Raw genomic sequence first — 25,961 nt, 5'->3', positions numbered from 1 at the left:
AACCTAGTAGATGACGAAGAATAAATCCTTAAAGTAATCATCTCTATTGATGTAATTTCTTTTTACATTCCCTAAGTAGGAGTCGACCAGAAATGTGTGCTACGAATTCCAATTGGGAAGTCAATGCCAACCTGAAAGAAGAATAAAGATTAGGAGAAACCATGTTTTGATATTTACCATTGGTAGTATTTTGAAATTCGCAACATAAAACTAAATTGACAACGCATTAACTCATAATTAACATAATTTATTCCTCATTTTGTAAATCCAGAGGGTCAGCTATAGAGATGTATGATTTTGGCAAATCAGAAAAAGTTATTTTCAACCTCCCTCAAAAAAAAGAACTGATTGTATGAAATGTTGTTCCATGGATTGCTAGCTTGAAATTGAGTTGTTCTGATCTCAAAATCAATAATGTTTTTGTAGCCATTATTGGTATTAAGTATTGCATGTGCTTTTACCTGCAATCTTTAAATCACCGAGGATTATAGTTATAGTTTATAAATCGGTGAGTGTTGAACCCTAATCCAGTAATAATCTGTTGTAGGAATAAGTCTAGAATCAAGGAAGGTTGTGACATTTTGGTGTTTTTATATTTAATTAGTGTGGATTTGCCTAGTCCTACACACCACCCTGGATTGGGGAAGACCGTGTTAGAATCAACAACTTACACTTACAATAATTACACGTTTTATAAACAATGTAAAGAATCACTATTCATACGATATAAATCCCAAAGATCCATATCAATGCTTACAAATCCAAAAAAGTTGTGATCTGATCACATAATGATTTATCCTAACAATGAAATCACCAATACACAGTTTTTTGATAGTGGGATTTGCATGGGACTGATTAAAGATATGGTTTGGTGTAAGTCTATTAATTAATTAGTTAATGTTATAGCAAATGTATACAAGTCAAAGCTTAGGTGAAAATCCATTATCCATATTATATGAAGGGTGGTATTGACATAAAAATTTGGCAGGCTTGTTATGCTGTGCTTCAGAGTTGGGTTTCAAAGAAATTCATGACCGGATGGTATGTAATATGTAATATGTAATATGTATACCTTTTTTATTTAATTTTATTAATTCTGTTGTTTAATTTGGAATGTATATATATATGTATGATTTCAGTGTTGTCCTGTTTCCTGTGGCTGTGACGTTCTTTGTGACATGGTGGATTGTACAGTTTTTTGATGGTTTCTTCAGTCCAATCTATGAAAGACTTGGGGTGGAAATATTTGGTCTTGGGTTCCTTACATCATTGATCTTTATATTCTTTGTGGGTATCTTTGCTTCATCATGGATGGGTGCTACTGTGTTCTGGGTTGGGGAGTGGTTTATAAAGCGGATGCCCTTTGTAAAACACATTTACTCTGCTTCCAAACAGATTAGTGCTGCTATTTCTCCAGGTAAGTTTGTTGTAGAATTAGATTTTGTTTGGAATTTAAATATATTTTAAAAGTAAAAACTGTTTCTCTTTGTGGTTTTGGTGACAGACCAGAACACAACTGCATTTAAGGAGGTTGCCATCATTCGTCATCCTCGTCTTGGGGAATATGCTTTTGGTTTCATTACATCATCAGTTGTTCTTCAGGTACTTAAATACACAAACAACATAATACTTTCCCTTTGCTTTTGAAAATTCACCTCAACATTCTATTAAGGATGTGGTAATACCACAATTGACTTTTGAACTGATTTCCATATGAATATATGATGATTTGCATTTTGCAGAGGGAAAATGGAGATGAAGAGTTGTGTAGTGTTTATGTCCCAACAAACCATCTCTACATTGGTGACGTATTTCTGGTCAACTCTGAAGAGATCATAAGACCAAATTTGTCTATCCGAGAAGGCATTGGTTAGTGTGCTCTGCTCCCCTTCCTTGCCAAACATTTTCCCTCTCATATGAGTTTTACAAATTTGCCCTTGTTTCATTTCATTGCAGAGATTATTGTTTCGGTGGGTATGTCAATGCCACAATCTATATCTCCTATAGAGAGGGTCCCACATGCAAACAATAGGATCCCGCTAAACAGAATGATGTAGAACCTGAGCTTGTTTGTATCCATCTATATTTTCAACACTTACTATTATTATTATTATTTTTTTTTAATATTTTTGTTTGAATCAAATGAGAGGTTCGTTCTATTCTTGTATTCATCACATGTGTGTAGTCACATAATATTTTTAATTTTAGTAGCCACCTCGATGCTTCCATCTGTTCTTTGTAAAAAATAACAAACATAATATATGTGATATACAAGCATGAATAGATACGTTTTAAATAAATAAATAAAAACTATCGCTTTTGTCGTCTTTGAGCAGTAGGGGGAAGTTTCTCCGAAGGGCCAGTGGGAAGTTTTTGTCCAGTTTCTTTTTCGATTATGGCTTTAAGTTCTCTAAGGATTTTAACCTGGCGAAGCTTCTGGGGTGAAAGTTTATCCCAGTAAATACCTTGAGGTTTGGGGATGGATGTGTTGGTAAAAATAACTTGGGTGGGAGTGCATATGATGTCAACAGGGACATCATGGATTAACAGCTTCTCATCAGGAATATCATCCACTAGTTGTTCGTCATGCACTGAAACACAACTTAACCCATTAAGACCAGACCATTAAGTAAAAAGGAAACAATGTGTGTCTTGACGATTTACTGTTAAGACAAAAGATTACATTTAAATTTTTTTTACCAGATGTCACGATTGGAGTTGAGTCATCAATTGCTCCCATGTAACGAAGCATTCCATATTCAAGTTCTGCAAATCCCTGCATTATTTGTATTATCCGTAAACTTTTAATCAATCAAAATCCAAGGAAATCTCAAGTATTTTTTTTTTTAAATCCTTATATAATTTAATCCCATATAAACAAGCCTATTACTAGCCAAAGCTGAAACCAAGCCCAACTCATCGAGTTAAAATAAAATACACTCCGAACATTAAATTTTATCATGCTCACTGAGTTTCCAGAAATGTGAGTCCATTTACACAATATGTCGCATAAAAACTTTCTTTGAATTTTCACTTGCTTATTGGTTTTGTAAGGGGGTTCTACTTTGAAATGCAAGAAACAACAAAAGTACTTACACTATATGTGTATGTATTGCAGCTTCATACTTTCAGTTCTTTCTATTACAACATTGTCCTTTCATAATTTTCTTGCTTAGGATATTTACTTTAAAAAAATCTAACAAATTTTAATTATTGAAATTTGCTTTATATATTTAAATGACATTTCTATGACTGGGCAAATTATTAAAAGTAGCGAGGTGAAAAAGTAAAAGCATGCTGCTACTTTTTGCATTTAACCCTTTTTTCAATATGGCAAAGTTGGAATCCAAAATTACCTAATTTGCCCATCTGTATATAACATCTATTTTGGTCCATATAATAAAAACTATATTTTGTCATCTTTAATGGGGCATCTTAGATACTTCATTTCCATGAAGATCATAAAGTTTTACTTTGCATATGCTTTAGGGAAATTGTTTTTGACAAGTAACTAAAATACCCTTAAATGAGACATAATAATGGAATTTTCTGGACCTACAAAGATACCAACAATTTATTTATAACAATAACAATGGGCAAAAATAATAATTGTCACATAAAAAATTCCAAAAAAGGTTTTGCAAATCCCATGGAAGATCTTGAAAACTAAACTTTTGCAGTTTTCATGGGACATAGAGGCTATTTAATTAACTAAGGCCCTATTTCTTTTTTCCCATTAACTGTTATCTCGATAAATAATGTTCTTTTTTTCTTTTTGAGAAAATAACAGACTTGACGAGTAAAGCCTCATTTCTTTGACTTTCTTTATTAAGTCGTTCTTTCTGCTTACCTAATTAAGTCATGTTCCCATCAAGTCCAATAAATCAAAAGATTAAAATACACCTAAATGCCTAATAGAGGGAGTTAGTTCTTAATTGTATACCTCACCCTTGCCAAGTCGAGCCCCGGTTTTTGGATCAACTGCAACAGAACCAATGACAATAAGGTCAACCTTAATCTTCTCATCCAATCCAATGGGCTTTCCATATTTGGCAACCCCAACAGATGTGCATGCCTCATTTATGCTACTAGGATTTAACGCATTTGACTCAAGTACAGAGAAAAATCCAGTCCTTAAACGGGGTTGTGGAGTAAGCAGCTTCTTTCCACCTTCACAAACACAAGTATTTTTACTTTTTAATTTTATATAGATGGTGATCAATATCTATATATAATAATGAATCATAGACCAAGATTTTCTAATAAAAAGATGCATAATTGTAAAACATGTGTCTTTCATCCCATAACATAGTAGGAAAGAAATGAAAGTAGTATGTTAAACAAATCAATGAAAGTAAGTTGCTGTTTCTTGCGTTTAACCCTATTTCACAATGTCATGATAGTTGAGGTGGATCTTAGGGCAAACTCCTAGTGTATCAATTGTTGCAGGTTTCATTTGATAACAAGAATGATCACCAATAGATGTTGAAGCAACAAAACAAATTTGGAGAAGTAAACAGACAAATAAAACTGACCATTGAGTGTTAAAAATCTGACTTGCTTTTGAGGCGTATCAGGATTCACCTTCACACAGTCAGCCTTTAGAAACACATCCAGCCTACTCAACTGGCATACACAATTCCACCCCAAACGTATACAATCAGATAACTTTCTACCCTGTGTAACTCTTATAATCAACCCTAATGAAGGCTAAAATGGCTGAATTGAGCAAAAAAGGATAAAATTTCCAATCATATCATCGAAATCTGATTATTTTTACCATAAATAAAGGGACAACTGGAATCATGATCAGATAACAAGTAACAGTGTAAAATCTTCTTACTTTATTAGCAGCAGTAGGAGCACCGACGAAATTAGGTATCCGGTGATGAACAGGTCTTGGGAACTGGGCAATGTTTTTGGCTTCCATCAAATCCCAAATCCTCTTTCGGATCACCCATTTCCAAGCTTTTGGATCATCGTCGTCATTACCATTTCCCAGTGTCTCAGCCGCCTCCGTGGCCATGGATTCCCTTGCCTTAGCGTCGAGTCGAAGTCTCTCGGCCTCGTACGCCGCCTCGTCAAAAGAAATGTCGTTTCGCTTGCTAGTGTCCAGTTTGAATGGATTGTAACTGCAGTATCGGGAGCTTCGGAAGAGATTTGGGGACAGAAAATTTGATTTGGTGGAAGGGAGATGACTCAGATATGGAATTCGGAATACACAGGCGTCCATGGAGGATAAGATTTCAAGGATTCATGGAGGTTGGTGCTAATGTGTACATGATACCAAGAGAACGATGTGCAAGGAATTTTTATTTCTTTTTAAAAAAAATAATAATAAATAACTAGAAAACATGTTTGTTTAGATAACAAGAGAAAAAATTTCAAAGCTTTCAAATTTTCTATTTTAAACCATTGTGCACACAACCATTACCTCTTCAACATCAGGGCGGACGTAAGAATTAGTAGTATGGGTTGAACAATTTTTTTTTCCGGTCAAACATAATATAAAACATAAAAAAAAATATTCGGTCAAACATAATATAAAACGTCTAAGGAAGAACTTGTCGAAAGAGTCAACTCGTCGAGTCCAAGAAAGAAAAGCCCTAAGTCGAGTTCAAGGAAAGAAAAGCCCTTAGTTGAAAGAGTCAACTCGTCGAGTCCAAAGAAGAACTCGACGAGTCGGAGCAGACTCCGTGTGGAAAAGTAAGTGACCGACTCGACGAGTCGGCATATGGACTCGGCGAGTATGGTCAGGGTTGAGAAACCCTAATTTTTAGGACTTGGTACCCTATTTAAACGTCTTAATCTTATATATATATATATATATATATATATATATATATATATATATATATATATATATATATATATATATATATATTTAAACAAAATGAAAAATGAACCTGATATCAAACCATTTTATACGTACCAAATTTAATAATATATTTAAATGATGTAATATACGTATTTAATATGATTAACAATATATTTTTAAAAACAGTCTTTTAAGTAATAGAAACCAAATGGAAGCCTTTAATTAAATCATTTTAGGGCACACCAATTCTGCCTCTTTCCAAATTTCAATATTCTAGTTCGCAAAATGGTAACTATTTTTTGTAAATCTAAAAAAATGCTGATTTATAATACTTAATGCTAAGACTATTTGATATGATTTTTTTATCAAGTCTAGTAAAAGATGGCCTAACTCAACTAAATTAGACAATTTATATTAGGGAGAATTTCATATATGCTCTTCTTAAATATCAAAATATCATATTTACCCAACTTAATTTCTAAATATCATATTTATCCTTTATAAAATTTCTAAATATCATATATATCATTTTTAAACATTAAAATATCATATATGCCATTCTTAAATATCAAAATATCGTATATGTCCTTGTTAAACATCAAAATGTCAATGATAATATCTAAAATATCTTCCATTTACAACATGATAATAATCAACAACAACAAAAACTAAACAATCAAAATATACATTCCATTGAGAGGGTTGAAGATGAATCTTTTTGTTTGTCAAGGAGGCGACATCCCAACAATTTAGAAGTAGACGTAAGAATAATATGGTTAAAATTTTTAATTATTATAATAATTCTAAGGTATAAAAATGATTATAAAATATTAAAAAACAGTATAAAAAACGATTTAGGCAAATATGATATTTTGAAGGTTTATGAAGGGTAAATATGATATTGAGAAATTAAGCTGGACAAATATGATATTTTGAGATTTAAGAAGGGCATATATGAAATTCTCCCTTTATATTATAACTAGAAGTCTCTATTTAGTCATATATAATTTGACTGGTTCTAATTTAATTAGATTTTGATTCAATTAATCTTACTCAAATAATATCAAATAACACTAGATGATTTAAATTTGTGTACTATCAAACAATATCAAACAACACCTTATTTAAATTTGTGTTTATATTTGTTCCTATTTAAAAAACAAAAACAAGCAATTGACGGTTGACATACATAATGCATATAAATGAATAAATAAAGAATAAATAAATAAAGAATAAAATTAATTGATAAGTCAATTTTGAAAAAGAAAAATTAATAAAAATTTAAACGTGACATGATTCACTTACAAAATGTATGTAAATAAATTATTTTTATAGATCTTTTAGAGAAAAAGAAAAAATAACAAAGTATTAATGCATAGAGGAATGGGACACCTTAATTTAACCATTTACACAACAACAAAAAAACCTCCCCACCACTCCGCTGTTATTTTGTGTTCCAAAGATTTTCCGGCCATCGGAGACGATGAAGTATTAATTACAGAAAGGTGGTGCAGATACGCGAGCTTATCGGAAATCTCCCTTTTAATTCATTCAGATACGTGAGTTCTACTTTCCCTCCGATAAATCTCTGGATTTTCTACTTTGTCATGCAACTCTACAGAATTCGAATTCCATTAGGGTTTTTCACACTTGAATTATAATCTTGAGTTTGTATTAGTTCCATGAATGCGATTATGAGCTGTGTTTTTTGTTAATTAGTACTACCAAATCTGATTCTGTGCTTTAGATCGTAGTTTCATCGTCTGTTTCGGATTCAATCTTTACGATTCCTACAACTTTTCAGCGATACGATTTGTTGGCTTTTTTTTTTTTTTTTCTTTTTATCAAGGATTGGGATCGAACCCTTTCCAGCGCCATTGGGGGACAAGCTCCGTGGGACATTCAATTTCTTGGTGAAACCGTAGCTGTAGTTTCAACTAGTTTTCGAAGATCAACTAATGCTTCTTGATCATAGCTTCTCGACAATGGCGGACTCAAGATTTTTTACTTTGACTTTTGTGGAATTTAATCATCCAATCATCTCAAACCCCTCTTCCAATTTGGTTTCATTTCATTTTCGTCTGAATCCCTCCCTATTAGCCGCCGATAAACAAAGAAAGAACAATTGATCCTCTCAATTTTCTTGAAATATTTTTGTGGGATTGATTATATCTGTTTACTTGAGTCTATAAGAATGGTATGATAATGGGCCTCACATTTGATAAATTTCTTTCATTTATGGATTGAATAATTGAAATTACTCGTTACACTGCAGGTGGTTTGAATTACAAACAAAAAGTCTTTATGATGTTCCCAAATGAGAAAATCTGATGTTATTATCAGTGGGAGGAGGAGGGTTTTTCTCATCTTCAGCTTTAGGGTATAGTAAGGGCCTAACCCTTCTACTCTTGGGTAAAAAGACCAAAGAAACCCCCATGAGAGTTACACCGTGGAATCAGTACCAGTTGGTGGACCAAGAATCCGATTCCCACCTCCATCAATCCGATTCCGGCCTCCATCATTCCGATTCCGGCCTTCATCTGGCTTCCAACAAGAACCGTATTATCCGCGGCTGCGCTTCCTATCTCTGCTTTGGTCGCGCAGCCGCTGGACTCGATAGTCCGTGCCCTTTAAAAGTGGGCCCTACCCACCACCACCACCAAGACCCGCAGGATCCTCTTAAAAGTCCTGATTTGGAAAAAGTCAAAGAAAAAGTCATTCATTTGGATGTTGTTGATGATGATGATGATGATATTAATGTCAGAAACACATGTTTGCTTAGAAGCAGCTTGAGGAGACCTGCAAGAACTATTTCAGTCTCTGTTGCTGTTGATAAAGAGGGTGAGAATGAAGGTGAGGGGAAGCATGTACAAATACAACAAAATGAAACAAATGGTGTGGATCATATGCATAAACAAAAAGAAAGGAGAGTTCAATGGACAGATGTTTCAGGGGGTGATCTTTTTATGGTCCGAGAATTTGAGCCCAGGTATGTCATATGTGGCTTTTTACAAATTTGCCCCTCCTTTATAACTGTGGTGTCAATATATATTGTTTGTTTGATCATTATTGTTTCTCAAGCACTTTGGGTGAATTTTTGGCATATATTTGCAGTGAACACAGTGGGTCAGATGATGAATTTGAAAATGGGATTGAAAGAAGTTGTTCTTGCAGATTAATGTAGTTTCAGTGCCAGAGTTTTTCCCCCAAAACCAGAGACTGCTTCATATTTTCTTAACCACCAATGTTTATTCACCACTAGTGATCACATCTTTCTGTCTATATTCCATTTCTTTTGGATTTCAGTTTTGTTTTTCTTTTTCTTTCCAAGTTTTTGTGTTGTTTTCATTTGTTTCATTGTAATTAACACCCTTTTGTTCCTTTTTCCCCTAGTTTTGTCGCTGCTTGATGTTAATCGAGATTTTGAGAGTAAATCGTCTTTCGTCAATTGCTGTTTGTATGATGAAAATATTGCGTGTGTTTGAACTTTATGTTGCTGCATGCTGTTGCTCTTTCATCAAGTCCATGTTTTTATTTTTCATTATTATCCAATGAGAATTAACTTAAGGTGGACAAATATATAATGGTATAATTTTGAACTTAATCACACTTTATTTATTATGCAAAATCTGAAACACAAACACCAAAAGAAAACCATATTGATAATAATATTAAACACATAGTCGCCACACATCTAAGAAGTTGAGATCATGCTCAACATCCACAAGATCAACTGGATCTTTATGATAATGGATCAAATTCCACATACATCAGACACATGTCATGAAGAAGATGAACTCATGTACTCATAGGGTGGAGCATAAGTGATTTGATATGGTTTTGCACTTCTTCCCCGACATGTGTGAAATTATCTGAATACTTGTACAAGACCTCAATTACACGTGCCAAATTAATTGTGCGCATAATTATAGGCATTGGAACATCTTTGCACATGAGGGACTCTCGATTCATTTCTTTCCATGCATCTTCAACTTTTTCTTTGAACAAATCATAGACATGTTCCTTAGTCACATCAAACTCCTTCACGTAACATTCAATTCCAGAGGCAACATGCTCTCTTTCTTGCTCCTCCTACATGCATGTTCATCATCATTAACATTTTTTAACTTTTACAAGTGTTCTTAACGTAAACTAACCAAGTTTGACAAACATATAATTAAGCTTCCTCGTTGTAATAGAGGGAGGTTAATTAATCGGTTGTACCACAAGTAGGAATGTAGGATGTACCTTGTGGGAGACAATATCATCCTGGAACCTACAAAGTTTACAAGAAGCTTTGACAAGAGGAGGATAAGTGGAAGCCCATTTGAATGATTCATCTGTGATTATGTCATCCATTCCAGCCAAACTTGCTATTAGCAGGAATTTATAGGCACAACTAATCAAACTGATCGACATGTGCTCTTCGGTTGTTGGAGTATACCCTTCATTTCTCCATTCGGCTTCTTTCATGTAGCTTCTCATGTATTCTTTCATCTGAGTAAATAAAAAATATGTACAATCAAATGCAACCTGATCAACAATCTTTCGAGAAATGCAAAAATTATAAGTATGAAATATTCGAAAATACACGATACTCATTTTTAAACACCAATTTTGATTGATTTTCTAAATTAAAAGTAGAAACAGGGAATCCTTGAAGATGATCAAAATAAAATGACATTTAAAAGTTTTCAAATATAACAAAAAGACGACATGATTTATTAAAACATATAATTGCAGTGATAAAAATTTCCAAATACATGTAGTGAAAACCGATTGTCAAATGTAAGTCTAAGAATTTATTAAATCTACTCTTACAAAGAAAGATATAATTAAGTAGTATGAAATAAATGAATGGCGTAGAAACTTACAGCCTCTTTCACGTAGTCTATATGATATGCTTTACCCTCAGTTGCCAAGATTTGCTCCATCTCTGTAAAAACGTCCAAAACCATGGGGTATATGAGTTTCATGTAGTCTGGAAGCACATCCAAGCACGTAATCGACCACCTATACATAGAAAATTTATGATGAGTATATATATATATATATATATATATATATATATATATATATATAGGTTCCAAGGTTAACAAATTACTGAATATTAATTAATGTTGATTAATACTGCATATATATACCTTTGAATTGCGTCCGTAAGTATAAGTAGCTCCTCATACGTTCCATAAGCATCATATGTATCATCCAAAATAGTTATCACAGCAAGAACTTTTGCTAAGAAAATTCTGGATCGAGAATATTTAGGCTCAAAGTATACACCTTGTGCCCAAAAGTAACATTCAACCAATCTATTTCTTGCGTAAGGTACATTCTTTGCCACATCGTAAACTTTCCACCACCTATGATTAATTAGTGTGTACATAATCAAACAATAACAAGAGAAAAGAAATTAAAGAGCCCAAAAATTATATTTCATGGCCAACTAGATGTTTAATGAAGGAAAGATCAAGGAGCTAGCTAAGGGTGTATCATACTTGGAAAGTTGACTAAGCTCTTTCTTGTGTAGCAACTGAAGCAAGTCAAACCCTAACTTGGAAAGTTTTAGTAAGGACTTGTTATGAGAAGCTTGTTCTTGGTAGAAAGGTATGTAGCGTAGTGCTTCTAGTCTTGGCAACCTTTTTCGTATAGGTTGTTTTAATGCTTGTTGTATTTGGTTAATTGTGTCAATATTGTTGGCCCGTTGAAGATCTTTTGCTATGTCATTAAGACGAGCTTTTGTGAAAATAAGAGCATCATCTAGTGTAACTTCGCCTGGCATCCTCATATAGGTTGCCTCGTACAAGTCAATCAAGCCTTGAACATCATTGGTTAAGGTATCCATGTAAACTCCCTCTTTGTCATTACACTTATTGAAAATATCTGTTCAAGTTCACATACTTAAAAACATCATTAATTACAGTTTCTTTTGTATTAAAATATAGATCGGTCAAGAAACCAATCGTGAACGTCGAAAATCATAATGATCAATGACCAACGAAATGGATATACACTTATACTTGGGACACATATACACTAGATTATATCATAAAACCTACATCTTTACTAAAAAACCGATCACCTCTATTTTTCGTTTAAAATTTTTTTAAGCCACGATTTTTATAAGAGAAACCGAATATACTGTTGTCTACGATTTTTCGTCATCTTTTCATAGAGATCCGTGCTGATTATAAAAACATTTTTTTTTTGAAAAAAACTTACTTTGTTTTGTTATTTGTTTTTCAATATTTAAGTTTATTTTTATCTAAAAAACTAATTATACCAAAAAATCTCAATCTTTTGTCCTCTATTAATATATATATCAACATTGATTAAAAAAAAAACTCAATCGGTTTAGATTCACACTGTGAATCTAAACTGTAAAATATTTTAATTTTAACATTCACGATATGAATCTTAGTTACTATTTCAACTATTTGATCATTCACAAATTAAGTGAACTTTATATATGAATGAAAATATATTATCATGTAGTTTGATAATATTTTAACATTGTGATTACTAGTAAATTAATTTTGTAAAATCAACAAATGGATTGATTTATTCGCATTGTCAATCTGAACTGTATATAATTTAGTTTTTTAAGAATTAACAATGTGAATCTAACTTACTATGAATATGAGTAGATTCACAATTTAAAACTGAACTGAAATTTCCATTTATTTCTAAACACACACACACACACACACACACACACACATATATATATATATATATATATATATATATATATATATATATATATATATATATATATATATATATATATCGAAAAGTGAATATACATTGCAGCTCCACCTTAGCTTAGGTACAAACCTCATGAAATTATGTCGTTTTATTAGCTAAAGATTGCGATTAGGGGATTCATGATTAACACTTGAAGCTGTAGATTCAGGATTGAAGCAAATTTTTTGATAGGGAAACAATACTGTTGATTATCTTCGACCTTCGTGATGGTGAAAACTAGTAATGTTCACTGGGATGGAGTAATTAACGACAATGAAGGAAAGAAAACAATGATGGTTAAAAGATAATGGTGGAAAATGTTATGGGAAATGATATATTTACCAAGTGAACATCAACCTGGGTGTATTTACTAAGTTAAAATGACACAATTTAGAGGTTTAGTACCTAAGCTTAGGTGGAACTGTAATGTATATGTTTTATCCCCATATATATATATATATATATATATATATATATATATATATATATATATATATATATATATATATATATATATATATATAATGAGGTTCAATAGAGAACTATTATTAACAATGAACCAAAAAACCAATCGTGAACGTGAACATGCATATACAACAGATTATACCATAAAACCCACATGGTTACCAAAAAATTCACCTCTTTTTTTTCGTTTAAATTTTTTTAAGCCGCATTTTTATAAAAAAAAAAAAAACGAATATACTGTGCGTTTTGTTATAATCCGGTGCATGTGCGTCAATTGTAAAAGTTTACATCCCTTCATTTTGGCGTTGATCCGTTTTAAATTCTGACACTTTGGATTGATTTCTTGGTTCTTAATCAATAATGGTTCTCTATTGAACTTTTCCACACACACACACACACACACACACACACACACATATATATATATATATATATATATATATATATATATATATATATATGAGATGGTTCAATTGAGAAAGAAAAGGTTGAGAACAAGGGAATGAATATGGGTAATTCATTTCGAATCTGCCGTTTAATCGCTCCAGCCTACGAGGCTGACGGAATAGATCATATTTATATATGAATATATACATGAATAAGTGTATTCATATATGAACACGTATATTCATATATGAATAAGTATAACGGAAGTGATTATACATATATGAATATGACGGCGGTGGGTGGTGGCGGATATATCAATTGTTGGTGGTGGTTGGTTGTGGAGGTAGTGGTGACGGTGGTGGTGGTTGGTGGCGGAGGGAGCACTACAAGAAAATTCCTTTTTAGTGACCATTGTTTTAGTGACAACTGAAAATCTGGTCACTAACAGTATTCTTTAGTCACCATATAGTAAGTGGTCACTGAATTTTGATAGCTGTACATATTTAGTGACCAAACCGGAGATAGTTGTCACTGAGTGGTCACTAACAATTATTATTGTTATTTAATTTTATAACAAGTATTAGTGACTAGACTGATTTGATGCTTAATGACCAAAAAAAGTTGTCACTACATTGGAGATTTAATGACCAAAAATAGTGGTCATTAATTGTCATTGGTTTTTCAAACACACATGAAAACAAATTAGTTACCAGAAAATAGTGGTCACTAATATAAAAAAGGAACATAAGTGATTTTTAATTTTTTTACATGATAAAATAAATTTATATTTTTTACCCAAACTTTTTTTAAACAAACATAAGAAAAAGGGTATATAATACGTATTTTTTGTTATACAAATAATTTGAATTTATAATTCATGTCATGTATTAAATTCTTTTAATTCTATAAATTCAAACTTTTTAAAAAATTTTAAAATGTCAAAATTACTAGTTTAAAATGAAAACCAAAAGAGCCAGCATCATATTTACTATACTACCCTTCTCAAGCATGGGTAATCGAAAATCATCTCGTCTAGAAGGCAATCTCTATTTTTCTCTTTTTTATTGTTATTGTTTAAGTTAATAACTAGAGTGAATTACAAAAATGGTCCTTGTGGTTATATATATATATATATATATATATATATATATATATATATATATATATATATATATATATATATATATATATATATATATTTAATCAAGTACCAAATTTTCGATTTGAACACGTATAGTCCTGAAAATTTATTTTTGTCACGAATATGGTCTCTAGTAGACATAAGAGAGAAACGGTGAGGGTACGCATCTAAGAGCATGTATGAGGTAGGCGTACTTGAAAAATAAAAATAATAAATAAAGTTCTAATAAGGGTAATTTTGTCTTTTTATATCAGTTAGGGACCATTTTCGTTATAAAAATAAAGTTTCAGGACTATCAGAGTTCAAATTAAAAACACAGGACCTGATTCAAAAAAGATATATAACCACAGGGACCATTTTTATAATTTACCCTAATAACTAAAAAAAACCCACCCCCTTTTTATCAATCGATCACCGGAAACCACATAAGAATTCTCGAACCCTAGCCTCTCATCCCTCTTTCTCTCGCTGGAAACATATACTAAAAACTCTTCAGTTTTCTCTCCTCTTGTTCCTCTCTTATTTCGTTCGAACCCTAGCAGACTCGTTGTTTGATTTGTGGTTCGATTTCTGAAAATTAATCTGGACTCTAAAGCTGTACATGATCGATTTCTCACAGCGTCAACCGAGAGCCGCGCCACCATGACGAACACCACTGACACCGTGTTAACTACCGTAACAACTAACCACAACCAATTTCCAAATTTCAGAAGCATGTTTTGACGATTAAGCTCAGATTACTTCACTGCATGGTAGATTGATTGACTGCCTGTTATTAATGTATCCAGGTAAACATTCTTCAAGTATGGAACACAATTCATCTACTTTATCTCTTAAGTTATCGATTGTTTGTGGTTTTTACAGTTTTTTTCAACTTAAATGCCAAATTTGGTTTTTGGTTATTTAGTAGCGGTTTAATGTTGATATAGTTCCTAATCTGGAAGTTCAGTTTTGCTTCTTTTTTATTCTAATTATCCAAATGCAAATATGATTCAAATGTAAAGCTTAGCATGTTGATTTAAGAAGAAAAATCTAGGTTAGGTGTAAATGTAGTTTGTATGAAACGTTTTCTATTGCAAATTGCGTTGCAAAATAGATTCCTACAGATGAAATCTAGGGCGATATACATAAAAGTGATTATATGTTGGTCTTTTTTTTGTCATTTATTAATCATTATATTCCAGTTTTCTCATGAAAGATATGAAGGTTTGACATTTTTTCTATGTCGCCTATTTTAACATGTGAGGACCTGCAGCAGCAAAAGTGGTCATAATTAGAAATTTTCGGAGCATTCATCTCCACTCTCATGTTCTCTTTCCATTTGGATGTAATTGTTAAGATTAAACTTTTATGTGATATCGAAGGAAATGAAGAGTTTGAAGATTATCTGGTTGTGTTTTTTTTGCTTTTTTTTTTTGAAAGAGTATTATCCGGTTGTGTTAGAAGTTATTGATTTGATGCGTAATTACCATCAACATGCCAAAAGGGCAGCTCTAATGTCATCTTTCATCATGCACAAACCTCATGAAAGATCACATTTAACCAAAGCTACATTAAAAACAGTAAGCAAATCTTTACTACCATATACAAAAATATTATTTCTTGTATAATCACCTAAATATTAAAATATTATTTTCTTTTATTTTTCAGCTAAAAAGCATAGAATGGATTATGCAGATCCTTATCTTACCACAAAAGAGGAAAGAGACATCATTGAACATGTAGTAAGACTCTAAAAACTATCTATGATCCAAGGGCACAATAGTCATTTTTTAAAGGTTAACAGCTAGTTAGTTAACTTAGACTCACATTAACCAAAATCGTTAGGGAACCAAAATAAAGACCAATTTTGCAAAAGTGAACTTCTTAGGACCAATATTGAAAAATTCAGCTAAACCTAAGGACCAAAAATGTAATTGACTCCAAGTTTTACAATACATAACTTTTTTACAGGTTAGTGCTTTTGTAAAACCATGTAAAGAATATATTGGCATTCTACAACCAGCGTAAGTGATGAAGAAGCAAATGCAAAAGGATGACTTGGAATTATGATGATTTTGTTTTATACTTATGTTTTTTTTTTTTTTTTTTTTTTTTGAATTACAGGTTTGATCAACTAACAACTATACGCTTTCAAGAAGCTATGCCAACAATTCAACAAGTTTTAAATGATGAAACTTGTGCTTTTCAGGTATTTGCAAACTACATATTTAGTCCTATTACTTATCAAAATTACGGATTTGGTCCCTAACTTGAGAACTTTTAATCTTTTTTATCACCATATTTGTACGTATTGTTAAACTCTGCAAAATGACCATACTACCCTTATAGGTGGAGTTATCAAGACTTCTTGATATTGTGATAGGCTCAACAAATCGAGTGTTTGTATGATCAGGTGAGAAATAGCAATGTACTTTACTCTTTGTACCAATATAGGCAATATGCTCTGTTTTTTTTTTCACTTATTTACCATTATAGCAACATACATACATTTATTTACCTATAATTAATAGCAATATGTGGTGAATAAAGTAGAATGTTATATTTGGTAGCATTTGATTGAGTGGTTTTATTTATTTATTATTATAGGCGATTGAAGCAACAAAGAATGTTGAGATAGGTAATAAGGAGCTAACTCAAGGCATACAGAGGAGCAACAAGAGGAACAACAATTGCAGAATTTTTCTCTTACTTTTCATTGTTTTTACTTTTACTATTTTTTTTCTTGACTGGTATAACTAATTAATACTTAAATCGATGGACTCATCATTTAACTTACAAAGTATGTTATTTATTTATTTATTTTATTTTATTTGCAATTTTAAGAGCTCAAAATGTATATTGACCTCATTGTAGATAGTTTTAGGTTTGAGGATGCAAATAATAGGAACTTACATTTATTGATTTGTTTACTCTATCATTACAATTGAACTCAGTGACGACTTTTTTGGTCACTAGATGAGTGACGACTTTTTATGGTCACTAGTTGGATTAAACGGTGACGACTTTTTGCGGTCACTAATGGATAAAATAGTGACGACTTCCTTTGATCAGTGACTACTTTTAGTGACGGAATGAGTGGTCACAGATACAGTGACGACTATATTTTAGTCACTATTTAGTGACCATTATATATTTTGGTCACTATATCAGTTTAGTGACGGACCTATAGTGACGAAAAGTGACGAAAAGTGACGACCAAAATTTTGGTCACTAAATCACTTAGTGACGACTTTTTCTATTGTTAGTGGTCATTTCATTTTCGTCACTAATTGGCAATTTTTTTGTAGTGGAGGTGGTGTATTCATGTACGAATACATTTATATTTATATTCATATATGAATATTACTCATCCTTTATCGCCCGGTATGCCAGAGCGTTTTGTGGCAAAAATAATGATTCTTCTATTCTCAATCTTTTTTATTTTCTCAATTGAACTTCTCTCTCTCTCTCTCTCTCTCTCTCTCTCTCTCTATATATATATATATATATATATATATATATATATATATATATATATATATACATAAACTTATGTGCACTGACCAGAAGAAACAAAGAAGCCGTGTTGTCGCATGAGTCGAAACCAAAGGGAGGTGCAATTGCAATTGCAATTCCAATTATCACCATATGCAACATAAATATGTTGCAATGCTTGATTGATCTCCTCCTCAAAGTAATATGATATGCCAAGGCGTTGGATAGCATCGATTAGTTTTAACAAATTTGCATGTTCAGCTGGAACATTCAATGTTGTTAATAATTCTTTCCTGACTTCTTCTTTCAAGTCTTGAACAACTTTCTCAACCCCAACTTGATCTTCAAGCTTCATTTTGTACATATGTGCATCAACATCAGAGATGGAAACGATAATTATGAGTTACGTACATCATACTCAAATCATCACTTGTGTAAAAAACACATACTCAAATCATCAAAGTATATATGTACATGCAGTTAGTGACGTCGTGCAAGAAATATATAATCCGTAATATCAGTTTATTATGTCAGATTAATCAAGCTTACGCAGCGAAACATATCATTGTTTTCATGATAACTTTTAGTAACTTGCATACCTCGTCATAGAGAAGAAATTGGTCTCCCCAAATGCAAAGCGGGAAATTTGCAGTGGGACGAATAATGTTCCCTTGTTCAACTAACATATTGTATAGAGGATTTGTTGATTATGTTGCTTCTTGAAGGACGATTGAGATTGCATATGAGTTGGAACTTTATATATATATATATATTTCATATTTATGGAATTGTAAATTTATTTTTATATATTTTTTATTTTATTTTATTCGTACCGATGACTAATGGGATTTTTACTAGTCACCAATGACGTTAGTCTATAAGCATTTTTTTAAGAAAAAAAAATCTTATTTTTTTTAAAAAAAGTTATTTAAAATGTGAAATTTGATAAAACAAGTTATATTAATTAAAATAAAATTGCAAAAAGATGGTGCAATAAGGAAACAAAAACATTTTACATATTAAAAGTAAAAAAAATACTTAATGGTATAAAAATGTAAAAAGAATTTATAAAAGAACATAATTTTCTTTTTTTCAAACTTTAGGTGTTACATAAAATAAAGGTTTTATCGGCCATTTTGCAGGACAAGAAATAACTACTTTTTCTTAGAGATCTACCCTCATTCCCCTCAAAAATATACATCCATAAAAGTATTTTTGTTAACAACCCACACACCCTTAAATCACTAAATTTACCTCCTTCTTAATGGAATTACAACTAATCTTCAAGGAAAACACTATGAAAAGCCTTGTTTGCAAATGTTATTTTTCACAGGAATTGTTTATTTTGTTCCCATTATTAGCTCTAAATCCATCCTTTATTTGATGGAATTGATAAGTATTATTAGCTCTAAATTCATCGTCCCCTGTGGAAAATTAGAGGAATACCTACAAGCTATCTGTGACATCCCTAAATTCACGGTCATTTTAAAAATTTTATTTATGTTTATTTGAAAATCAGAGTATTCATTTTAAAAAATAATGTTGCAGAATTTGTTCTCAGAACATTTCCGAAGAAATGTATTTTGTTTATATTAAGAGTAACTGGATTGACTGGTCAAATGTTCAACATTGCAAAAAATTAAAAAATTTAGTGACTAAATTGAAATAAAAAATAATACAATGTCAAAATCAATTTTTTATGAAATCATAAGGACTTTTGTACAATTTACCCATATTACAAATACAAAACTTAGTGTAAAAAGATAATTAAATGCATTACTATTTTTTTACAATATGAATCGTGGAAAGTTCTTCTGATCAATAACTATTTAGAAAGAAATAACTAAAAAAGATGTATATATTGTTATTGTTTAGCCAAATATAAACTTGGGCCCAAAACAATTAAAGCTAAATTAAATTTACAACCCAAAATAAGAAATGGGGAAACTTATATTTTAATCCTATAGTTATGAAAATTCTAAATTAAATCTAGTTTTTTCACTTACCATTCATGGCTTTATTTTATTTTAGTTTGGTCCTAACAGAAAAAAAGGAAATAACTTAAAAAGATAAATAATTATATAAGTTGTATATATTTGGGTATTTAACGTTTTTTTTGTACTGTTAACCTTTAAACTTGTTTTTTTTTTTAAAACATTAGGTATGAGATCCGTATATTATACGAGTTTATTAAAAATAAAATTTTAACATCAATATATAAATATAAAATCCCCTAATCTAATAAATAAGTAGATTTTTGTCACGTGTGAATTGCTAAGCACATCCCAAACTAATTTTCCCTTTCAAAACGTCAAACTTAAATTCCATACTTTCCCTTAAAGTCAAACATATTATGACTAATCGATAGTATCCAAAAAAATTCAACAAGAAATTAGGAAATCTTGTATTGTTCAACCGTTTCTTCTCCAATTTCTCCAATACTTTTGAAAACCAAATTAGTAATTGAAATTTTAAAACACGTCAAATCCCTAAACATTTCTCCATTCCAAAATCAGCACTCATTGATTAGCAAGATCGGATTTAATTCCATGGCAATCCATTAATTCTAGCTCCTTATTCTCTTTTTGTAACCCTAGGTATAAAAAATCATCCGCTTCATTCCAAAAATATATCTCTATACTTTTGTTTAGATTAGGCTTCTTCCGGTTTTGGCTCTCCCAATTTTGCTTTTCAATGCAGGTTTTTGATTTTCTGAAACATCATATGGAAATCTATATCGTTCTCAATATTATATGCTCGAGTGTTGGATGTGCGTACATTTGGGGTTCTCGGTATATCAGTTTTGATTGTGCACTTTCTTCTTCAACTTCACTGGTAATGAAACCTCATCTACAACTTGTATCTCTATTCATTACTTTTGTTAAATTGTATCTAATGTACGGATTTGATTTTATTTTATCCGAGAAGGTAACGAAAGTGTGTATTCATGAGGATGGGGAACTTTCGGCCGCCTTGGCACTGTTCTGAGCTCGATAGCCTTTTTTTGACCAAAATTGAATTTAATTCTACAGATAGGAGAGAAAGGGTCAAAATCATCCAAATATCATCTGGTGTTACCACGGTCTCCCTGATTCTGGTAACATTCGTATTTTCAAAGTAAGTAATCCAAGTATCATCTGCCATCAGGTAAATATTTTTCTTAAGTTGTGTGTCTGATAATGATTTCTATGTTGCTGTTGTGTGGTTTATTTGTCTATTGCTATTGTGTATAACAAAGACATCTTAAATCTGCACTAGCTTATAATTAATCTTATTGTTATACCAAGCTTCATCAAGATAAGCAATGATACTACCAGGTTTCTGCAATATAGATACAACTTTAGAGTTTTATGGTTGAAATAATGAAAAATATAAATAAATGTAGTTGAAAGTGACTATACCTTTTCGATGAGATCTAGAACATCTTGGGTATCAACAAATTGAATGTAACTCCAATTGATAGCCTCTTTTTTTATTCTTTTTGCTCTATCTTAAAGGCATGTCGTTGTTCAAACAACTCATGCTAATAGTTAGTTATTTTAAAAATAATTATCTGGTTGAAATGTTGCTGCAAATTCTCATTTGTAAAGTTAATCACAAATTGCTCAAAGTTGTGTGTATCATGAAATAGAGACAACAATAACAAATGTGACTTTTTAAATCTTTTCAAAGTCAAAAATGGTAATACATTATTTGAAACTAGGTTACTAACCTGAACACTTGAAAAAATAAAATAACATTTATAAATTCTATTTTCTGTTTCAAAAGCTTCATATCATTATATTGTTTTTTTTTCAGTTTAAGTCGGCCAAATTAACATAAGAAAAGATAAATTATGCCATTTTTTCCGAGAGTTTCATATTAGTAAGAGGTTCTTTTTTATAGTAATTAAGAGGTCCACATGACAAAAAAGAAAAAAAAATGTCAAAATGACCAAATTGACCAATTATAGCAATGTACTTTGAAAGGCAAAAAAAATGAAACTACACGCTATTATCAATTAAGAAATGTATGTAGTTGTAATGGGTAAATTAATAAAAAAAAATCAAAAATATTTATTAGTTTTTAAGATTTCGAATTATAAATATTTTTTTTTCTCACTAGAAATGTCAAAGATTGATAAACAATTAAACATGATGGTGGTCAAGGTAAAGTTAAATAGTCACTTAAATAGGCTGGTGAATCTTGGTGTTAAAGGTTAGAAATCCATTAAACCAAAAAATGATATTTTAGGCATAAGCATTTACTTCTTATTATTTTTTTTTAAATTATGTATTGAGAATTTTTGACAGATTATACCACATGTAGTATGTTTGGCTAAAACAACGGATAAGAAGATACTTGGTAGCCATTCAGGTATAAAAAGTTGATATTTTGTTGGAGTTTTTTATTGTTATTATTATTTATTTTGTCATGTTAATTACTAAATAATTATATATTTTATCAAAACTTAGACGGCGTCAGAGATTTTTACCTTTTTGTAATTGGTAATCACATTCCCTTGACACCATATTGATAGATATGAAATCCGAGAATTACAAATACATTTCCTATATTATATTCCCTTGACAACATAATGTTTTTTTCCTTTTGTAATTGGTACCTTGAAATTTGTTTTCTTAGTACTAAAGACCTAAACAAACAAAAAATATTTATCTTTCTGAGTAGTAATGAATTAATAGTAGTGCCGTTTGCTCAATATTTATCACTAATTTTAATTTTTATATCTGGTTGGTTGCAGGTTAGACATAAATTACCTGTATGATGTGGCATAGGTTAACAGGTTTTTTTACAGTCACTGTCCATGTGAAAAATATACGTATTTTGCTGTTTGGAGAAATTCATTCTGCAAGTACTTATTTCTCCTTTCATCATATATGTTTAATGTACATGTATTAACATTGGAGGGTTGACTGTCATGTGTTATTAAAGTATTTCTGTTAACTATAACTATAGGACCACAGTAAGAAAACATCATGCGTTTGAATTTTAAAAATTGGGAACATTTGAATGTTCATGCCCAGTTGTGACTTCTTGCATATTCGTGATTTAGCTAAGGTTTTATAAGGCCATTAAGAAATTTAGGAGTTGTGGACAATCGGACACATTAGGAGTAAGTTGAAATATTGTATTGATAGTTGTGAAACTCAAATAGAGCACTCAATGATTTAGACAATTAAAAATTTAGACAAAAAAACTTATATCTTATTAATTTAATAAAATTTTATATATCTTTTGATTTTTAATTATCAATATTTTTTTTTCTTATCCGTAGTTTCCACTGCATAGTACATTTTGCGTTAAATCCTTTTTAATCTATATTAAAAAAAAATAACAGTGTAAAAAAATTGATTGTATATTACAACAATGTATTGTGAAATATACCCAATTATAGCATTATACTTGTGTCTCTACAAATGTCTTCTGACGCTCAATGTCATTGGGGCTGTAGTGGTGATTGCTTCATAATTCCCAGTCAGTCTCATTGTTAAAGTGTTGGTTGGTGCTATGCATTTAAGAGTTGGTTGCTAAAGTTTGTTGCATCTTTTTAGGTCCTCAAGTTATTTAGCCATGACTTCTTTAAGACTCAAATTGAATCACAATTTTTCTTATTATTATTTTCTTCATTAAGACATTATATAATTGACAAGAAATGACAACGTATTTTTGTTGATTTATTTATTATAGCATCACACTTTTATTTTTTCCTGTTGTAACATTGTATTTTAAAAAAATACCAAACTATAGCATGCCATCCAAATAGATTTGAATATTGTTGCTTTTTTTTATTGCAAACCACTTATTATGTATTAGTTTTGGTATTTTAATTTGTTAATCCGTGTATCACACGGGTTTTAACCTAGTATTTTATAATGTAATACTTTACATAACATAATGTAATCTTCTGAAAATTTACAAAAGAAACTAAAACGTTTGAAGTATTTATGAGAATTTATTACCAAATTAATAGGAATGATTTTATTTCCTTATAGAACCCATTACAATTTTATTTTAAGAAAATTGAAATCCCTAAAAAATGACAAGTGGAAAATAAAATTTTTAAAATTCTCACAAAATGACACGTGTCAAAATGATGGAGAAGATGACATATGGCAAAAAAAACCTTCATTTATTAAAGAGGATACACATATGACTGATAATAGTAGGTATAACCTATTTTAGGGGGTTTGAATTCCACATTCGACGACATTTTCGGCGGATGCAAGCTCCGACGACATATTCAGTCATCTTCCCCTACCACATCTTCTCCGACCACATCAGATCTGGAATACATCAGATCTGGAACACACTTGTAAGGGCTCTGGAAGTCATCTTCTCCATCACATCTCCTTCTACAACATCTCTTTCGTCTTCTTTTGCCAAAATAGATTTCTCAACAAGACTCGACTTTCCGACGGTTATCTTCTTTTTTCTTCATCCTATTTCTTTCTTCTGTTTTCCGGCCATCTGGTGAACACAAAATCTTCAAAATTTTCTGGTAATCTGATGAACATGAGATTTGGAACTCAAGATCTTAGAACTTAAAGAACTCGTTTTTAAGAAACTCTAGAACACGGTCTTGAAATAGTAAACCCACTAAAATCATATGTTCCTAAAATCGTAAACACCATCAATGATAAACCTTAGAACACGATCATGAAGTTCCTGAAAATTGTGAGTTCAAGGGTTTACGAGTTTTGGAAAATCATTTTAAGAGCTGCTCAAAAACACCAATTTTCATATTTGAAGTTCAAAGGTTTTTTTGAGTTATGAAATTGTTTCAAATACTCAAGGGTTTCAGTTCGATTTCTAGATATGTGATTGTGTATCTAAACCCTGATTTATGGGTTTGTTTCAGAGAATAAAAAAAGAAAGAGAGAAACAAGAAATCTGAAAAATATGTTAAGAACTCATATCTCCGGAAAATTCATTTTGTCTGGAGAAGATGACAGAAGATGACAGGAAAAATCATACTTGGCCGAAAAAGACGTCGGAAACCGAAAAAGTCCTCTATTACCGTTCATAATGGTATGTTTTAAACTAAAAGACAAGTTTAAGGATTAATAATGCACCAAAAAAAGTTAAGTGGCCATGTTAGGAAATCAGACGATACTTGTCAAGACTAGAACAAATCCAATGCTACTTTTCAAGTTCTAGTGACCCTTGTTAGGAAGTAATGCAGGTAACACCGCGACTAATTAATAGTCTAGCTATTATTACTATTATATAAGCGTTAAATAACACTCAATATAACTCATAATAATAGCCCAAATAATTATTTTAAGGTTCTAATAATGTTACTATAATTAAATAAAAGCTATATTAAATATAGTATAGGCGTAGATCACTTACAGCGAGTTTTTATTAAAAACCGAGCTTCGTTGGAGCAGCGTTTCCGAGCCGAAAGCTTTTCTTCTCGGAGCTGTCGAGCGCTCCGGGGCTTTCTTCTCGTGCCAGGGAGGTTCCCTAGACTTGCAAGGGGTTTAGGGAGGTTACAGAAAATTTAGAGAAAGAAAGAAATGTTTATGGTGTGAAGAAATTATGAAGAGTTCATATCTTATTTATAGGAATTTTATAGTAAAGTAGCCTCTAAGCTTCGTCCGTATCTTTCGCGTACGAGCTTCGTTTTCTACGTTCTTTATATCCACGCATTGGTATTTACGAGTACTACAACTTTCATTTAGACCCCGTCGGCTAATTCTCCTTCTATCTCAAATTTACAAAAACTGTATCGTATTTATCGCGCACGAAGAGTAGCGACTAAGCTTCGTCTATATCTTTCGCATACGAGATATGTTTCGGACGTTATTTATATCCACACGTTGGTATTTACGAGTACTACAACTTTCATTTAGACCTCGTTGGCTAATTCTCATTCTATCTAAGATTTACAAAACTGTATCGAATTCGCCGCGCTCGAAAAGT

General features: G+C 31.3%; 5 protein-coding genes and 1 long non-coding RNA gene across 11 annotated transcripts in view; 4 read left to right on the top strand and 2 right to left on the bottom strand.

Annotated features, from left to right (window-relative positions):
- Positions 1-2,230, top strand: part of LOC145092442 (protein LIKE COV 2) — a 2,783-nt gene extending 553 nt beyond the window's left edge. Inside the window, exons 2-6 of the mRNA XM_079030413.1 lie at positions 989-1,041; positions 1,140-1,417; positions 1,505-1,602; positions 1,743-1,869; positions 1,957-2,230. Of these exons, the coding sequence (XP_078886539.1) occupies positions 989-1,041; positions 1,140-1,417; positions 1,505-1,602; positions 1,743-1,869; positions 1,957-2,057 (657 nt within the window). The 3' untranslated portion in view covers positions 2,058-2,230. The remainder of the gene's footprint in view (positions 1-988; positions 1,042-1,139; positions 1,418-1,504; positions 1,603-1,742; positions 1,870-1,956) is intronic.
- On the bottom strand, positions 2,183-5,324 carry COG0212 (NagB/RpiA/CoA transferase-like superfamily protein). Of its 2 annotated transcripts, none has more exons than XM_079030256.1 (5): positions 4,844-5,324; positions 4,536-4,677; positions 3,944-4,170; positions 2,701-2,776; positions 2,183-2,591 (listed from the first exon to the last, which is right to left on the bottom strand). In XM_079030256.1, the coding sequence occupies exons 1-5, from the start codon at positions 5,231-5,233 to the stop codon at positions 2,311-2,313; spliced, it is 1,116 nt and encodes a 371-aa protein (XP_078886382.1). In that variant the 5' UTR covers positions 5,234-5,324; the 3' UTR covers positions 2,183-2,310. The 2 variants fall into 2 exon arrangements, with proteins under 2 accessions (XP_078886382.1, XP_078886446.1); XM_079030320.1 differs by having other exon boundaries at positions 4,536-4,626; positions 4,844-5,323.
- A 1,886-nt stretch (positions 5,325-7,210) lies between these two features.
- Positions 7,211-9,266, top strand: LOC145091970 (uncharacterized). Its single transcript, XM_079029854.1, has 3 exons — positions 7,211-7,377; positions 8,094-8,807; positions 8,933-9,266. The coding sequence occupies exons 2-3, from the start codon at positions 8,149-8,151 to the stop codon at positions 9,000-9,002; spliced, it is 729 nt and encodes a 242-aa protein (XP_078885980.1). The 5' UTR covers positions 7,211-7,377; positions 8,094-8,148; the 3' UTR covers positions 9,003-9,266.
- Positions 9,267-9,407: 141 nt separating this feature from the next.
- On the bottom strand, positions 9,408-18,764 carry LOC145091893 (alpha-isocomene synthase-like). Its single transcript, XM_079029746.1, has 7 exons — positions 18,635-18,764; positions 18,105-18,384; positions 11,317-11,701; positions 10,963-11,181; positions 10,693-10,831; positions 10,067-10,315; positions 9,408-9,910 (listed from the first exon to the last, which is right to left on the bottom strand). The coding sequence occupies exons 1-7, from the start codon at positions 18,719-18,721 to the stop codon at positions 9,617-9,619; spliced, it is 1,653 nt and encodes a 550-aa protein (XP_078885872.1). The 5' UTR covers positions 18,722-18,764; the 3' UTR covers positions 9,408-9,616.
- On the top strand, positions 14,969-17,340 carry LOC145092049 (syntaxin-81-like). 5 transcript variants are annotated; one of them, XR_013702460.1, is made up of 7 exons: positions 14,969-15,346; positions 15,814-16,120; positions 16,209-16,282; positions 16,512-16,564; positions 16,665-16,749; positions 16,890-16,953; positions 17,148-17,340. XR_013702460.1 is itself a non-coding variant. In XM_079030089.1 (7 exons), exons 3-6 carry the CDS (start codon positions 16,223-16,225, stop codon positions 16,947-16,949), a joined length of 258 nt encoding a protein of 85 aa, XP_078886215.1. In that variant the 5' UTR covers positions 14,969-15,346; positions 15,981-16,120; positions 16,209-16,222; the 3' UTR covers positions 16,950-16,953; positions 17,148-17,340. The 5 variants fall into 5 exon arrangements, 3 of the variants coding, with proteins under 3 accessions (XP_078886215.1, XP_078886091.1, XP_078886156.1); XM_079030089.1 differs by having other exon boundaries at positions 15,981-16,120; XM_079029965.1 differs by lacking the exon at positions 15,814-16,120.
- Positions 18,765-20,395: 1,631 nt separating the features above from the next.
- Positions 20,396-23,074, top strand: LOC145091839 (uncharacterized). The gene is made up of 4 exons (XR_013702321.1): positions 20,396-20,632; positions 20,736-20,870; positions 20,964-22,391; positions 22,777-23,074. It is a non-coding gene; the product is annotated as an uncharacterized LOC145091839 (long non-coding RNA).
- The last annotated feature ends 2,887 nt before the right edge of the window (positions 23,075-25,961 follow it).

Source organism: Lactuca serriola, chromosome 1, assembly GCF_051521515.1.
Source record: "Lactuca serriola cultivar US96UC23 chromosome 1, Lser_US96UC23_V15, whole genome shotgun sequence".
NCBI classification, from domain to species: Eukaryota; Viridiplantae; Streptophyta; class Magnoliopsida; order Asterales; family Asteraceae; genus Lactuca; species Lactuca serriola.
This window is presented reverse-complemented; position numbering and strand designations above follow the sequence as displayed.

What these genes read in the sequence shown, in the direction of transcription:
- COG0212 (XM_079030256.1), bottom strand. Translation starts at nt 5,233, where the DNA reads ATGGACGCCTGTGTATTCCGAATTCCATATCTGAGTCATCTCCCTTCC. An exon ending in CTCCTACTGCTGCTAATAAA is followed by an intron (nt 4,678 to 4,843) that starts GTAAGAAGATTT and finishes AGAGTTACACAG; the next exon opens with GGTAGAAAGTTATCTGATTG. An exon ending in AACTCCAATCGTGACATCTG is followed by an intron (nt 2,592 to 2,700) that starts GTAAAAAAAATT and finishes GTTGTGTTTCAG; the next exon opens with TGCATGACGAACAACTAGTG.
- LOC145091970 (XM_079029854.1), top strand. Translation starts at nt 8,149, where the DNA reads ATGTTATTATCAGTGGGAGGAGGAGGGTTTTTCTCATCTTCAGCTTTA. An exon ending in GTCCGAGAATTTGAGCCCAG is followed by an intron (nt 8,808 to 8,932) that starts GTATGTCATATG and finishes ATATATTTGCAG; the next exon opens with TGAACACAGTGGGTCAGATG.
- LOC145092049 (XM_079029965.1), top strand. An exon ending in GAGACATCATTGAACATGTA is followed by an intron (nt 16,283 to 16,511) that starts GTAAGACTCTAA and finishes ACTTTTTTACAG; the next exon opens with GTTAGTGCTTTTGTAAAACC. An exon ending in ATGAAACTTGTGCTTTTCAG is followed by an intron (nt 16,750 to 16,889) that starts GTATTTGCAAAC and finishes CTACCCTTATAG; the next exon opens with GTGGAGTTATCAAGACTTCT.
- LOC145091893 (XM_079029746.1), bottom strand. Translation starts at nt 18,721, where the DNA reads ATGTTAGTTGAACAAGGGAACATTATTCGTCCCACTGCAAATTTCCCG. An exon ending in CGGCTTCTTTGTTTCTTCTG is followed by an intron (nt 11,702 to 18,104) that starts GTCAGTGCACAT and finishes GAACTTGAACAG; the next exon opens with ATATTTTCAATAAGTGTAAT. An exon ending in CTTACGGACGCAATTCAAAG is followed by an intron (nt 10,832 to 10,962) that starts GTATATATATGC and finishes TTCTATGTATAG; the next exon opens with GTGGTCGATTACGTGCTTGG.